The sequence below is a fragment of the Nerophis lumbriciformis genome, linkage group LG27 (genome assembly GCF_033978685.3).
Source record: "Nerophis lumbriciformis linkage group LG27, RoL_Nlum_v2.1, whole genome shotgun sequence".
Lineage (NCBI taxonomy): Eukaryota > Metazoa > Chordata > Actinopteri > Syngnathiformes > Syngnathidae > Nerophis > Nerophis lumbriciformis.
The window spans coordinates 7,530,001-7,546,757 of NC_084574.2; the positions used below are offsets into that span (position 1 = coordinate 7,530,001).

The window sequence follows — 16,757 nt, forward strand, 5'->3', positions numbered from 1 at the left end:
GGCGCAAAGTTGAAAAGCCAGCATGTGTGATGGTATGGGGGTGTATTAGTGCCCAAGACATGGGTAACTTACACATCTGTGAAGGCACCATTAATGCTGAAAGGTACATACAGGTTTTGGAGCAACATATGTTGCCATCCAAGCAATGTTACCATGGACGCCCCTGCTTATTTCAGCAAGACAATGCCAAGCCACGTGTTACATCAACGTGGCTTCATAGTAAAAGAGTGCGGGTACTAGACTGGCCTGCCTGTAGTCCAGACCTGTCTCCCATTGAAAATGTGTGGCGCATTATCAATCAATCAATCAATGTTTATTTATATAGCCCTAAATCACAAGTGTCTCAAAGGGCTGCACAAGCCACAACGACATCCTCGGTATAGCCCACATAAGGGCAAGGAAAAACTCACCCCAGTGGGACGTCGATGTGAATGACTATGAGAAACCTTGGAGAGGACCGCATATGTGGGTAACCCCCCCCCCTCTAGGGAGACCGAATGCAATGGATGTCGAGTGGGTCTAACATAATATTGTGAGAGTCCAGCCTAAAATACCACGACAGAGACTGTTGAACAACTTAAGCTGTACACATACTTGCCAACCTTGAGACCTCCGATTTCGGGAGGTGGAGGGTGGGGGCGTGGTCGGGGGTGGGGCGGGGCGTGGTTGGGGGCGTGGTTAAGAGGGGAGGAGTATATTGACAGCTAGAACTCACCAAGTCAAGTATTTCATACATATATATATATATATATATATATATACATACATATACATATATATCTACATCCTGAAAATATGCAAACAAAACTGTGTTTACATAATTGATACTTCAAACTTGCATAAATAAATATTAAGGAATATAACATAACTTGGCTTCTGAGAGTTTCAAAATGTAATGAATAAAATGCTAAAGTTGTTGATAAACAAGCAATTATTTTAATAATTAAATATGGTCATTTTAAATGAATTATTATGATAATTTGAAATCAATCATTTCAAATATGTTTGTTTTAATGTATAATTCTATGGCTGGATGTAATAAGGAGTAACGAAAAAATACAAAAAAAATACAATTAATTTTGATGTTTTTAGCAAAATATAGTAAAATGTATTTAGTTTTTTTTTTTTTTTAATTAATAAATATATTTATTTTTAGGTAAGATAAACATAATAATACAATATATCTCTAGTCTGGATGATTCAGTTCTTGTCACCCTGTTGTCCTCCCGTCATGAAAAAGGCTGTCCTCAGTCAGGTCCGCATGGAGCTGGAGGGGGCGTGGCTTCCAGCTCCGGCTGAAAATCGGGAGATTTTCGGAAGAATATTTGTCCCGGGAGGTTTTCGGGAGAGGCGCTGAATTTCGGGAGTCTCCCGGAAAATTTGGGAGGGTTGGCAAGTATGGCTGTACATCAAGCAAGAATGGTAAATAATTCCACCTGAGAAGCTTCAAAAATGTGTCTCCTCAGTTCCCAAACGTTTACGGAGTGTTGTTAAAAGGAAAGGCCATGTAACACAGTGGTAAAAATGCCCCTGTGACAACTTTTTTGATATCTAAGTTAATGATTATTTGCAAAAAAAAAAAAAAAAAGTTTCTCAGTGTGAACATTAAATATGTTGTCTTTGCAGTCTATTCCATTGAATATAAGTTGAAAAGGATTTGCAAATCATTGTATTCTCTTTTTATTTACCATTTACACAACGTGACAACTTCACTGCTTTTGGGGTTTGTTATAAGATTCTTCCGCTCTTTGTTTTGATTCAATATTTCAGGTTGTCTTGCTTTCATGTTACAAGTGCAACAATATTCTCTTTGTTCCAGTATACTTGATTTAAGATCATTTCCTGCATATGTTGTGTTCAGGAAAGGCCACACGGACGCTGAGATCCAGGCCATATTTGCCAAGTACGACCACGACGGCGACCAGGAGCTGACAGAACACGACCATCAACAAATGCGAGACGACCTCGAGAAGGAGCGAGTGAGTAGAAAGACGAGCGGCACATGTTGAAGAGTATCCTAAAAGCGTGACATCGCCACCTACTGGCCTGGTATGCAAACTACAGCGTCCCACTACTCCCTCCTTTTTTTTTACCCCCGTCGGAAACGTACCGTTTAGGAGGACTTGGACCTGGAGCGCAATTCTCTGACCAGACCCTGCAGTGGGCGGAGCTTCCCGCGCACCCAGGAAGACTCCGAGGAGGACGACGACGAGGACAGCGGGCACAGCTCGCGTCGACGGGGAAGCAGCTCGGGCGGCGTCTCCTACGAGGAATTCCAAGTGTGAGCGTTTTGCACCTCATCCCCGTCTCGTTGTGCGGCCTACCCGCCCTCAACCGCCCACGGCTTCCTCTCCCAGGCTGGTGAGACGCGTGGACAGGATGGAGCACTCCATCGGCAGCATCGTGTCCAAGATAGACGCCGTGATCGTCAAGCTGGAGACCATGGAGAGGGTGACGCACAAGCGGAGGGACGTGTTGGGGAGACTGTTCGAGGGAGCGCTGGAGGTGAGTAACATGGTCCGACAGTCAAGAAATACGTTCATCAAACTCAGCATCAAGGGTTGGAATTGGGGGTTCAATCACCAAAAATTATTCCCGGGCGTGGCCACCGCTGCCGCTCACTGCTCCCCTCACCTCCCAGGGGGCGATCAAGGGTGATGGGTCAAATGCAGAGAATAATTTCACCACACCTAGTGTGTGTGTGTGACAATCATTGCAACTTAAATGTTCATGAAAATGAACTCCATAGCATTGATAAATTGCTTGTTTTCTTCGTTTCTGGCTTTCAATCAGGGTGCAAGAGGGTTCACTCTGTGCACCACGCATGTTCAGTAGGGGTGTAACGGTACACAAAAATTTCGGTTCGGTACGTACCTCGGTTTAGAGGTCACGGTTCGGTTCATTTTCGGTACAGTAAGAAAACAACAAAATATACATTTTTGGGTTATTTATTTACCAAATTTGCAAAATCTTCCACCAAAAATATTTTTCTTAGTGGAATATTTGATGTGAAGTAATGGGAACCTTGGATAGGTCAATAATTCATAATAACATTGATTTTGATTCAATATTATGTTTTGAGCAATGACAGTTTGAAAGAAAAAAAAACAGCTTTGTTTTATTAGTCAACATTGCAACTTTTTCTAAATTACATTTAACCTTTAAGCTTTTTTATTTCACTTTTGTTATGTTTTTGTTTATTTTAATAGTATTTTTAGAATGTGCCGTGGGCCTTTAAAACATTAGCTGTGGGCCGCAAATGGCCTCCGGGGCACACTTTTGACACCCCTGCTATAGATAATAAAAAATGTAATGTGATAAATCTATGGATAAAAAGCAGAGCCTGGCGACCCATGCGCGTTTATCATAACTCTCTCTCTCTCTCTGTCTCTGCCCCTCCCTCACCAATGCTGCTGCACGCACAATTTGTTTTGTTTTTAACCCCTTCTTAACCCTGAACGTACATTGAAAATACAGGCAACCCTAACTCAAAATGCCGGACATTTGAGGCATTTAAGAAACTCTGCCCTGACAGCTCTGCAAAAGAGGACATGTCCGGTGAAAAGAGGACGTATGGTCAGTCTATCCTAGCCCGTTAGCTGCTAGCATGCCGTGTGTTGTGCCTCGGTGTGCATTGTTTACACAACGTGCGTTACGCTACTTAATATGTCCGTGTGGAAACTCGTTCGGTACACCTCTGAACCGAACCCCCCGTACCGAAACGGTTCAATACAAATACACGTACCGTTATACCCCTAATGTTCAGTCAATAGCAGAATTGAATGGAAGCCTCTTGTCACCTCACCCACAATCTTTGTCCCAGAGGGCCACTTGTTACCATAAATATAACTGTATAGGGAGTGGCCTCATGATATTATTATACAATTGCCTTTGCATTTGATTGTTAAAAAATTAGAAACATTCTTCAGATTTTGCAGTAAAAAAAACTGGCAGCTCAGTTTTACCATACAATTTACGTTGCTTTTACTGCACACAGTATTACTGCATTAACTACAGTAAATAAACGGTACTGTAGTTTTTTTACAGTAAAAATTTGGGGTGTAACGGTACGAGTATTTGTATTGAACCGTTTCGGTACGGGGGTTCCGGTTTGGTTCGGAGGTGTACCGAACGAGTTTCCACACGGACATATTAAGTAGCGTAACGCACGTTGTGTAAACAATGCACACCAAGGCACAACACACGGCATGCTAGCAGCTAACGGGCTAGGATAGACTGACCATACGTCCTCTTTTCACCGGACATGTCCTCTTTTGCGGAGCTGTCAGGGCGGAGTTTCTTAAATGCCTCAAATGTCCGGCATTTTGAGTTAGGGTTGCGTGTATTTTCAATGTACGTTCAGGGTTAAGAAGGGGTTAAAAACAAAACAAATTGTGCGTGCAGCAGCATTGGTGAGGGAGGGGCAGAGACAGAGAGAGAGAGAGAGTTATGATAAACGCGCATGCGTTGCCAGGCTCTGCTTTTTATCCATAGATTTATCACATTTAATTTTTTATTATTTATAGCAGGGGTGTCAAAAGTGTGCCCCGGAGGCCATTTGCGGCCCACAGCTAATGTTTTAAAGGCCCACGGCACATTCTAAAAATACTATTAAAATAAACAAAAACATAACAAAAGTGAAATAAAAAAGCTTAAAGGTTAAATGTAATTTAGAAAAAGTTGCAATGTTGACTAATAAAACAAAGCTGTTTTTTTTTCTTTCAAACTGTCATTGCTCAAAACATAATATTGAATCAAAATCAATGTTATTATGAATTATTGACCTATCCAAGGTTCCCATTACTTCACATCAAATATTCCACTAAGAAAAATATTTTTGGTGGAAGATTTTGCAAATTTGGTAAATAAATAACCCAAAAATGTATATTTTGTTGTTTTCTTACTGTACCAAAAATGAACCGAACCGTGACCTCTAAACCGAGGTACGTACCGAACTGAAATTTTTGTGTACCGTTACACCCCTATTGGATACTACTAAAGTTTAAAAGGTATGCAATTTCAAGCAGTACATATATTTTTTCTGTCAAAATGAAAAGAATCTATTACATTTAGTGAGAAAATATTATTATAATTCATCAAAACAACTTTTTTTGTTTATTTGAAATCGCAATCATTATTTTGCTTTGTCATAAAAATATTACCGTATTTTTCGGACTATAAGTCGCAGTTTTTTTCATAGTTTGGCCGGGGGTGCGACTTATACTCAGGAGCGACTTATGTGTGAAATTATTAACACATTAGCGTAAAATATCAAATAATATTATTGATCTCATTCACGTAAGAGACTAGACGTATAAGATTTCATGGGATTTAGCGATTAGGAGTGACAGATTGTTTGGTAAACGTATAGCATGTTCTATATGTTATAGTTATTTGAATGACTCTTACCATAATATGTTACGTTAACATACCAGTTGGTTATTTATGCCTCATATAACGTACACTTATTCAGCCTGTTGTTCACTATTCTTTATTTATTTTAAATTGCCTTTCAAATGTCTATTCTTGCTGTTGGCTTTTATCAAATAAATGTCCCCAAAAAATGTGACTTATACTCCAGTGCGACTTATATATGTTTTTTTTTCCTTCTTTATTATGCATTTTCGGCAGGTGCGACTTATACTCCCAAAAATACGGTAATTGGGGGAAAAAAGGGTCCGTCTTATATTCAGGGTCAACTCCTATTTGTGTCAAAACTAATGGGTTGCTATGGTGACAAACAAGAGTGCACAATGAGTCCAAACGTGGAACAGGTGAAACTAATGGGTAATCATGCAAACAAGACAAGGGAGTGAAAAGCCAGAAACTAAAGAGTCCAATAACTAAACAAAACATGACTAAAACAAAACATGATTACACAGACATGACAGAAATGATTAACACATTAGCGTAAAATATCAAATAATATTATTGATCTCATTCACGTAAGAGACTAGACGTATAAGATTTCATGGGATTTAGCGATTAGGAGTGACAGATTGTTTGGTAAACGTATAGCATGTTCTATATGTTATAGTTATTTGAATGACTCTTACCATAATATGTTACGTTAACATACCAGTTGGTTATTTATGCCTCATATAACGTACACTTATTCAGCCTGTTGTTCACTATTCTTTATTTATTTTAAATTGCCTTTCAAATGTCTATTCTTGCTGTTGGCTTTTATCAAATACATTTCCCCCAAAAAATGCGACTTATACTCCAGTGCGACTTATACCGTATTTTCCGCACCATAAGGCGCCCTGGGTTAAAAGCCGCGCCTTCAATGAACGGCATATTTCAAAACTTTGTCCACCTATAAGCCGCCCGGTGTTGTAAGCCGCATCTAACTGCGCTAAAGGAATGTCAAAAAAACAGTCAGATAGGTCAGTCAAACTTTAATAATATATTAAAAACCAGCGTTCTAACAACTCTGTTCACTCCCAAAATGTACGCAAATGTGCAATCACAAACATACGTATATCAACATGGACAGAGCTGCGTGAAAAAAGCCACCCGGCCTCTTCGCGTAAACTTAAACTTACCTTAACCACTCGCTCATCTTTTCTTCATCCATCCCTTCGAGTTAGCTTTTATGATGACGCCGGCTGGAAAGGTCTCTTTTGGCAAGGTCTTCCTTTTGAATATCACCATGGGTGGAAGTTTCTGGCCATTAGCATGGCAAGCTAGAACCACAGTGAAGGATGACTTCTCATTCCCTGTGGTGCGAATATTCACCGTACGTGCTCCCGTTGTATCCACAGTGCGGTTCACAGGAATATCAGTTGCTGTGAAATAGTAATCCGTGTGCGGATGGAGAGATTGCGTCTTTTCATGAACCGGATCCCTGACGCTTAGTAGGAGCCATTTTGTGGTCTTTACAGATGTAAACACACAAAGGAAATGAAACGTATGGTATATCCGCGCGCTTTTTCTTCTTCTACGCGGGCGGGTGGTTGCTTACAGTAGAAGAAGAAGCGCTTCCTGTTCTATGGGGGCGGGTGCTTACCTTGGCGGTTGCTTGCGTAGAAGAAGAAGCGCTTCCTGTTCTACCGGGAAAAAAGATGGCGGCTGTTTACCGAAGTTGCGAGATCGAAACTTTATGAAAATGAATCGTAATATTAATCCATATATAAAGCGCACCGGGTTAAAAGCCGCACTGTCAGCTTTTGAGTAAATTTGTGGTTTTTAGGTGCGGCTAATAGTGCGGAAAATACGGTACATGTTTTTATCCTTCTTTATTATGCATTTTCGGCAGGTGCGACTTATACTCCGAAAAATGTGGTATATGAATTCGACATTTGTATTGTATTAATAATAGTTCATCCAAATTTAAAGCATATGTGATCAATTTTAAACACTAAAATTCATATGAATATTTATAAATGAAGAAAACACAATTGCAGTGCGACTTATATATGTTTTTTCCTTTTTTATTATGCATTTTCGGCCGGTGCGACTTATACTCCGGAGCGACTTATACTCCGAAAAATACGGTAATTGGGGGGGGGAAAAGGGTCCGTCTTATATTCAGGGTCAACTCCTATTTGTGTCAACATGATGATAGCGGAGTGGTAAAATGGTGAGGTGTGTCATTACCAGGACGAGCGTCAAGGACGGGACACGGACCCCCACGGCGAGCAGGAGAGGCTGGTCAGAGAGGAGCTGGAGCGCTGGGAGTCGGACGACGTGGCCTCGCAGGTCGGCCACCCGCATCCCGCCACGCCGGTCGGACCGCGGCCACGCCCCTCCTCCTCCCTGTCCGCCAGCGAGGCCCTGGACACGTGCGGTAACGGGACGGGACACGTATAAAAGAAAAAAAAAAGTGCGACTTACAGTTCTTCCAACCAAGTGAAGATGTTGCCTCATTTGTCCCCTCCCCGAGTGGTCCAAGACTACAAAAAAGAGACTTAAAAAGAAACATTCCACAGAACAAATGAGACCAATCAAATTGTAAATAATTTAAAATTCATGACAAGCTACCAATGAGAATACTCACCTCCAATGCACTGAATGTATGGACCCTTTTTGCCTCCTTTATTATCACTCACATCACATAGGACACAAACAAATATATATATATATATATATATATATATATATATATATATATATATATATATATATATAATGTATATATATACTGTATATACTTGATTGAATCTTCAAGTGAAGAAAATGGTGTACATGTAGAGGAACAAAGAAGGGTTCGAAATAATTATAGGCTACGAATATTACGAGTGTTAGAGCCACACTGAAATATATAATATAATGTATAATAGCATACTTGCCAACCTTGAGACCTCCGATTTCGGGAGGTGGGGGGGCGTGGTTAAGAGGGGAGGAGGATATTGACAGCTAGAATTCACCAAGTCAAGTATTTCATACATATATACAGGTAAAAGCCAGTAAATTAGAATATTTTGAAAAACTTGATTTATTTCAGTAATTGCATTCAAAAGGTGTAACTTGTACATTATATTTATTCATTGCACACAGACTGATGCATTCAAATGTTTATTTCATTTAATTTTGATGATTTGAAGTGGCAACAAATGAAAATCCAAAATTCCGTGTGTCACAAAATTAGAATATTACTTAAGGCTAATACAAAAAAGGGATTTTTAGAAATGTTGGCCAACTGAAAAGTATGAAAATGAAAAATATGAGCATGTACAATACTCAATACTTGGTTGGAGCTCCTTTTGCCTCAATTACTGCGTTAATGCGGCGTGGCATGGAGTCGATGAGTTTCTGACCCTGGATCTCAGGAAACAGAGTGGACCGACACCAGCAGATGACATGGCACCCCAAACCATCACCCAACCATGCAAATTTTGCATTTCCTTTAGAAATCGAGGTCCCAGAGTCTGGAGGAAGACAGGAGAGGCACAGGATCCACGTTGCCTGAAGTCTAGTGTAAAGTTTCCACCATCAGTGATGGTTTGGGGTGCCATGTCATCTGCTGGTGTCGGTCCACTCTGTTTCCTGAGATCCAGGGTCAACGCAGCCGTCTACCAGCAACTTTTAGAGCACTTCATGCTTCCTGCTGCTGACCTGCTCTATGGAGATGGAGATTTCAAGTTCCAACAGGACTTGGCGCCTGCACACAGCGCAAAATCTAGCCGTGCCTGGTTTACGGACCATGGTATTTCTGTTCTAAATTGGCCCGCCAACTCCCCTGACCTTAGCCCCATAGAAAATCTGTGGGGTATTGTGAAAAGGAAGATGCAGAATGCCAGACCCAAAAACGCAGAAGAGTTGAAGGCCACTATCAGAGCAACCTGGGCTCTCATAACACCTGAGCAGTGCCAGAAACTCATCGACTCCATGCCACGCCGCATTAACGCAGTAATTGAGGCAAAAGGAGCTCCAACCAAGTATTGAGTATTGTACATGCTCATATTTTTCATTTTCATACTTTTCAGTTGGCCAACATTTCTAAAAATCCCTTTTTTGTATTAGCCTTAAGTAATATTCTAATTTTGTGACACACGGAATTTTGGATTTTCATTTGTTGCCACTTCAAATCATCAAAATTAAATGAAATAAACATTTGAATGCATCAGTCTGTGTGCAATGAATAAATATAATGTACAAGTTACACCTTTTGAATGCAATTACTGAAATAAATCAAGTTTTTCAAAATATTCTAATTTACTGGCTTTTACCTGTATATATATCCTGAAAATATGCAAACAAAACTGTGTTTAGATAATTGATACTTCAAACTTGCATAAATAAATCTTAAGGAATATAACATAACTTGGCTTCTGAGAGCTTCAAAATGTAATGAATAGAATACCAAAGTTGTTGATAAACAAGCAATTATTTTAATAATGAAATATGGTCATTTTAAATGAATTATTATGATAATTTAAAATGAATTATTTCAAATATGTTTATTTTAATTCTATGGCTGGATGTAATAAGGAGTCAGAAAAAAATACAAATAAAAATACAATTAATTTTGATGTTTTTAGCAAAATATAGTAAAAATGTATTTAGTTTTTTTTTTTTTTTAATTAATAAATATATTTATTTTTAGGTAAGATAAACATAATAATACAATTTGTCTCTAGTATGGATGATTTAGTTCTTGTCACCCTGTTGTCCTCCCGTTGTGAAAAAAGGCTGTCCTCACTCAGGTCCGCATGGAGCTGGAGGGGGCGTGGCCTCCAGCGCTGGCTGAAAATCGGGATATTTTTCGGGAGAATATTTGTCCCGGGAGGTTTTCGGGAGAGGCGCTGAATTTCGGGAGTCTCCCGGAAAATTCGGGAGGGTTGGCAAGAATGTATAATAGTGAAAAATGACAAGAAACTTAATAATCGTACAGCTATTAAATCAAAGTGTGAATAATGTAACATAGGAATAATAAAGTCGAATAAAAATCCTTAATGTTATGGGGAGAAAATTGCAGTATTACAAGAAAAAGTCATAATGTTATGTGAAGAACTCTCAATACTACACGAAAAATGTGTCATGTCATAAACAAAATTGCAGTATTTCATGAAAATCTTGTCATTTTAAATGAAAAATCGCATTACGAGAAACGGTTGTAATTAGAGATGTACGATAATGGCTTTTTTGCCGATATCCGATATTGTCCAACTCTTAATTACCGATTCCGATATCAACCGATACCGATATATACAGTCGTGGAATCAACACATTATTATGCCTCATTTTGTTGTGATGCCCCGCTGGATGCATTAAACAATGTAACAAGGTTTTCCAAAATAAATCAACTCAAAAAAAGTGCCAACATGGCACTGCCATATTTATTATTGAAGTCACAAAGTGCATTATTTTCTTTAACATGCCTCAAAACAGCAGCTTTGAATTTGGGACGTGCTCTCCATGGGGGAGCATGAGGTGGGCGGTGTAGCGGGGGGTGTATATTGTAGCGTCCCGGAAGAGTTAGTGCTGCAAGGATTTCTGGGTATTTGTTCTGTTGTGTTTATGTTGTGTTACGGTGCGGATGTTCTCCCGAAATGTGTTTGTCATTCTTGATTGGTGTGGGTTCACAGTGTGGCGCATATTTGTAACAGTGTTAAAGTTGTTTATACGGCCACTCAGTGTGACCTGTATGGCTGTTGACCAAGTATCCTTGCATTCACTTGTGTGTGTGAAAAGCCGTAGATATTATGTGACTGGGCAGGCACACAAAGGCAGTGCCTTTAAGGCACGCCCCCAATATTGTTGTCTGGGTGGAAATCGGGAGAAATTCGGGAGAATGGTTGCCCCGGGAGATTTTCGGGAGGGGCAATGAAATTCGGGAGTCTCCCGGGAAAATCAGGAGTGTTGATTGGGAGACGCAACTGCTCGGTACTTCTCCCTACGTCCGTGTACCACTCCGTACAGAGGCGTTTTAAAAAGTCATACATTTTACTTTTTGAAACCGATACCGATAATTTCCGATATTACATTTTAAAGCATTTATCGGCCGATAACATCGGCAGTCCGGTATTATCGGACATCTCTAGTTGTGATTTCATGTAAAAAAAAATTTTTTTTGCAATTTTACACAAAAAAGTCGGAATGTTATGTGAAAAAAATCTTAATATTATAAGAAAAAGTTATGTTACGTGAAGATACTGGCAGAATTACAAATAAATAGTTGTAATGTTACGTGAAGAAAATCGCAGTACTACATGGAAAAACCTGTGATGGTATTTGAAAAAAATCGCAGTGTTACAAGAAAAAGTTGCGTTATGTAAAAAATTGCAAATTACGCAAAAAAATTCGTAATGTTATTGTCAATGTTACACGAGAAAGGCATGATCTAATGTGAAAAATAGCAGTATCACGAGAAAAAGTCGATGTAATGTGAAAAAATGTCAATCCTACATGAAAAATGTGTAATATTACGTGAAAAATCGCAGCGTTACATGAAAATCTTGTAATGTCAAATGGTATGTCGCAGTATTTAAAGAGAAAAATCGTAATATGTGAAAAAATGGCAGCATTACAAGAAAGTCTAAATCCATCCATCCATTTTCTACCGCTTGTCCCTTTCTAAATGTTATTTGAAAATAATTGCAATGTTACACAAAAAAGTCGTACGGTTACGTAAAAAAAGAAAGAGCAATTTTACACAAACAAGTCATATGTGTGAAAAATTGCAATATTACAAGAAAAACATATGTGGAGAAATTCCAATTGTACATGAAAAATGTGAAAAACTGCAGTATTACATGAATATCTTGTAATATTATATGACAAATTGCAGTATTACTAGAAAAATGTATGCGATTTAAAAAAAAAGGCAGCATTACAAGAAAGTCTGACTGGTATTTGAAAATAGTTGCAATATTACACAAAAAAGTCGTAATGTTATGTGAGAACAAATCGCAATATCACATGAAAATGTCCTAATATGTGAAAAATAGCAGTATTACAAGAAAAAGTCAATTTAATGTGAAAAACAATTAAATTCTTTATGAAAAATTTGTAATGTTATGTGAAAAATAGCAGTATTACAAGAAAGTCTGACTGGTATTTGAAAATAGTTGCAATATTACACAAAAAAGTCGTAATGTTATGTGAGAACAAATCGTAATATTACATGAAAAAGTCATAATATGTGAAAAATAGCAGTATTACAAGAAAAGGTCAATTTAATGTGAATTTTTTTTAAATTCTTTATGAAAAATGTGTAATATGTGAAAAATGGCAGTATTACAAGAAAGTCTTAATGTTATTTGAAACTAATTGCAATATTACACAAAAAGTTGTAAGGTTATGTGAAAAGAAATTGCAATATTACACAAAAAAATTCACAATATTGTGTGAAAAATTGCAATATTACAAGAAAAAATTATAGAAGGAGAAATTCCAATTATACATGAAAAATTGTGTACTGTTATGTGAAAAACTGCAGTATTACATGAAAATATTGTAATATTATATGACAAATTGCAGTATTACGAGAAAAACTTATGTGATTTAAAAAAAAAAAAGGCAGCATTACAAGAAAGTCTGACTGGTATTTGAAAATAGTTGCAATATTACACAAAAAAGTCGTAATGTTATGTGAGAACAAAAGGCAATATCACATGAAAAAGTCATAATATGTGAAAAATAGCAGTATTACAAGAAAGTCTTAATGTTATTTGAAACTAATTGCAATGTTACACAAAAAAGTTGTAAGGTTATGTGAAAAGAAATCGCAATATTACACAAAAAAATTCACAATATTGTGTGAAAAATTGCAATATTACAAGAAAAAATCATATGAGGAGAAATTCCAATTGTACATGAAAAATGTGTGCTGTTATGTGAAAAACTGCAGTATTACATGAAAATATTGTAATATTATATGACAAATTGAAGTATTACGACAAAAACTTATGTGATTTAAAAAAAAAAGAGGCAGCATTACAAGAAAGTCTGACTGGTATTTGAAAATAGTTGCAATATTACACAAAAAAGTCGTAATGTTATGTGAGAACAAATCGCAATATAACATGAAAAAATCATAATGTGAAAAATGGCAGTATTACAAGAAAGTCTTAATGTTATTTGAAACTAATTGCAATGTTAAATGAAAATGAAAATAAATCGCAATATTACACAAAAAAATTCACAATATTGTGTGAAAAATTGCAATATTACAAGAAAAAATCATATGAGGAGAAATTCCAATTGTACATTAAAATTGTGTACTGTTATGTGAAAAACTGCAGTATTACATGAAAATATTGTAATATTATACGACAAATTGCAGTATTACTAGAAAAACTTATGTGATTAAAAAAATGGCAGCATTACAAGAAAGTCTGACTGGTATTTGAAAATAGTTGCAATATTACACAAAAAAGTCGTAATGTTATGTGAGAACAAATGGCAATATCACATGAAAAAGTCCTAATATGCGAAAAATAGCAGTAATACAAGAAAAAGTCAATTTAATGTGAACATTTTTTTAATTCTTTATGAAAAATGTGTAATGTTATGTGAAAAATAGCAGTATTACAAGATTTGAAAATAGTTGCAATATTACACAAAAAAGTTGTAATGTTATGTGAGAACAAATCGCAATATAACATGAAAAAATCATAATGTGAAAAATGGCAGTATTACAAGAAAGTCTTAATGTTATTTGAAACTAATTGCAATGTTAAATGAAAATGAAAATAAATCCCAATATTACACAAAAAAATTCACAATATTGTGTGAAAAATTGCAATATTACAAGAAAAAATCATATGAGGAGAAATTCCAATTGTACATGAAAAATGTGTACTGTTATGTCAAAAACTGCATATTACATGAAAATATTGTAATATTATATGACAAATTGCAGTATTACTAGAAAAACTTATGTGATTAAAAAAATGGCAGCATTACAAGAAAGTCTGACTGGTATTTGAAAATAGTTGCAATATTACACAAAAAAGTCGTAATGTTATGTGAGAACAAATGGCAATATCACATGAAAAAGTCATAATATGTGAAAAATAGCAGTAATACAAGAAAAAGTCAATTTAATGTGAACATTTTTTAAATTCTTTATGAAAAATGTTATGTGAAAAATAGCAGTATTACAAGATTTGAAAATAGTTGCAATATTACACAAAAAAGTTGTAATGTTATGTGAGAACAAATCGCAATATAACATGAAAAAATCATAATATGTGAAAAATAGCAGTATTACAAGAAAGTCTTAATGTTATTTGAAACTAATTGCAATGTTACACAAAAAAGTTGTAAGGTTATGTGAAAATAAATCGCAATATTACACAAAAAAATTCACAATATTGTGTGAAAAATTGCAATATTACAAGAAAAAATCATATGAGGAGAAATTCCAATTGTACATGAAAAATGTGTACTGTTATGTGAAAAACTGCATATTACATGAAAATATTGTAATATTATACGACAAATTGCAGTATTACTAGAAAAACTTATATGATTAAAAAAATGGCAGCATTACAAGAAAGTCTGACTGGGATTTGAAAATAGTTGCAATATTACACAAAAAAGTCATAATGTTATGTGAGAACAAATGGCAATATAACATGAAAAAATCATAATATGTGAAAAATAGCAGTATTACAAGAAAGTCTTAATGTTATTTGAAACTAATTGCAATGTTACACAACAAATTTGTAAGGTTATGTGAAAATAAATCGCAATATTACACAAAAAAATTCACAATATTGTGTGAAAAATTGCAATATTACCAGAAAAAATCATATTAGGAGAAATTCCAATTGTACATTAAAATTGTGTACTGTTATGTGAAAAACTGCAGTTTTACATGAAAATATTGTAATATTATACGACAAATTGCAGTATTACTAGAAAAACTTATGTGATTTCAAAGAAAATGGCAGCATTACAAGAAAGTCTGACTGGTATTTGAAAATAGTTGCAATATTACACAAAAACGTTGTAATGTTATGTGAGAACAAATGGCAATATCACATGAAAAAATCATAATATGTGAAAAATAGCAGTATTACAAGAAAGTCTTAATGTTATTTGAAACTAATTGCAATGTTACACAAAAAAGTTGTAAGGTTATGTGAAAATAAATCGCAATATTACACAAAAAATTCACAATATTGTGTGAAAAATTGCAATATTACAAGAAAAAAATCATATGAGGAGAAATTCCAATTGTACATGAAAAATGTGTACTGTTATGTGAAAAACTGCAGTATTACATGAAAATATTGTAATATTATACGACAAATTGCAGTATTACGAGAAAAACTTATGTGATTTAAAAAAAAAAGGCAGCATTACAAGAAAGTCTGACTGGTATTTGAAAATAGTTGCAATATTACACAAAAAAAGTCGTAATGTTATGTGAGAACAAATGGCAATATCACATGAAAAAGTCATAATATGTGAAAAATAGCAGTAATACAAGAAAAAGTCAATTTAATGTGAACATTTTTAAAATTCTTTATGAAAAATGTGTAATGTTATGTGAAAAATAGCAGTATTACAAGATTTGAAAATAGCTGCAATATTACACAAAAAAGTTGTAATGTTGTGAGAACAAATCGCAATATAACATGAAAAAATCATAATGTGAAAAATGGCAGTATTACAAGAAAGTCTTAATGTTATTTGAAACTAATTGCAATGTTAAATGAAAATGAAAATAAATCGCAATATTACACAAAAAAATTCACAATATTGTGTGAAAAATTGCAATATTACAAGAAAAAATCATATAAGGAGAAATTCCAATTATACATGAAAAATTGTGTACTGTTATGTGAAAAACTGCAGTATTACATGAAAATATTGTAATATTATATGACAAATTGAAGTATTACGAGAAAAACTTATGTGATTAAAAAAAAAAAAGGCAGCATTACAAGAAAGTCTGACTGGTATTTGAAAATAGTTGCAATATTACACAAAAAAGTCGTAATGTTATGTGAGAACAAATGGCAATATCACATGAAAAAGTCATAATAAGTGAAAAATAGCAGTATTACAAGATTTGAAAATAGTTGCAAATTACACAAAAAAGTTGTAATGTTATGTGAGAACAAATTGCAATATAACATGAAAAAAATCATAATGTGAAAAATGGCAGTATTACAAGAAAGTCTTAATGTTATTTGAAACTAATTGCAATGTTAAATGAAAATGAAAATAAATCGCAATATTACACAAAAAAATTCGCAATATTGTGTGAAAAATTGCAATATTACAAGAAAAAATCATATGAGCAAAAATTCCAATTATACATGAAAAATGTGTACTGTTATGTCAAAAACTGC

The 16,757-nt window shown here is 35.4% G+C and overlaps 1 protein-coding gene across 1 annotated transcript in view; it reads left to right on the forward strand.

The window, feature by feature from the left end:
* pkd2 (polycystic kidney disease 2) overlaps positions 1-8,103 on the forward strand; it is a 56,310-nt gene extending 48,207 nt beyond the window's left edge. Inside the window, exons 12-15 of the mRNA XM_061922955.1 lie at positions 1,862-1,979; positions 2,118-2,281; positions 2,358-2,505; positions 7,606-8,103. Of these exons, the coding sequence (XP_061778939.1) occupies positions 1,862-1,979; positions 2,118-2,281; positions 2,358-2,505; positions 7,606-7,815 (640 nt within the window). The 3' untranslated portion in view covers positions 7,816-8,103. The remainder of the gene's footprint in view (positions 1-1,861; positions 1,980-2,117; positions 2,282-2,357; positions 2,506-7,605) is intronic.
* The last annotated feature ends 8,654 nt before the right edge of the window (positions 8,104-16,757 follow it).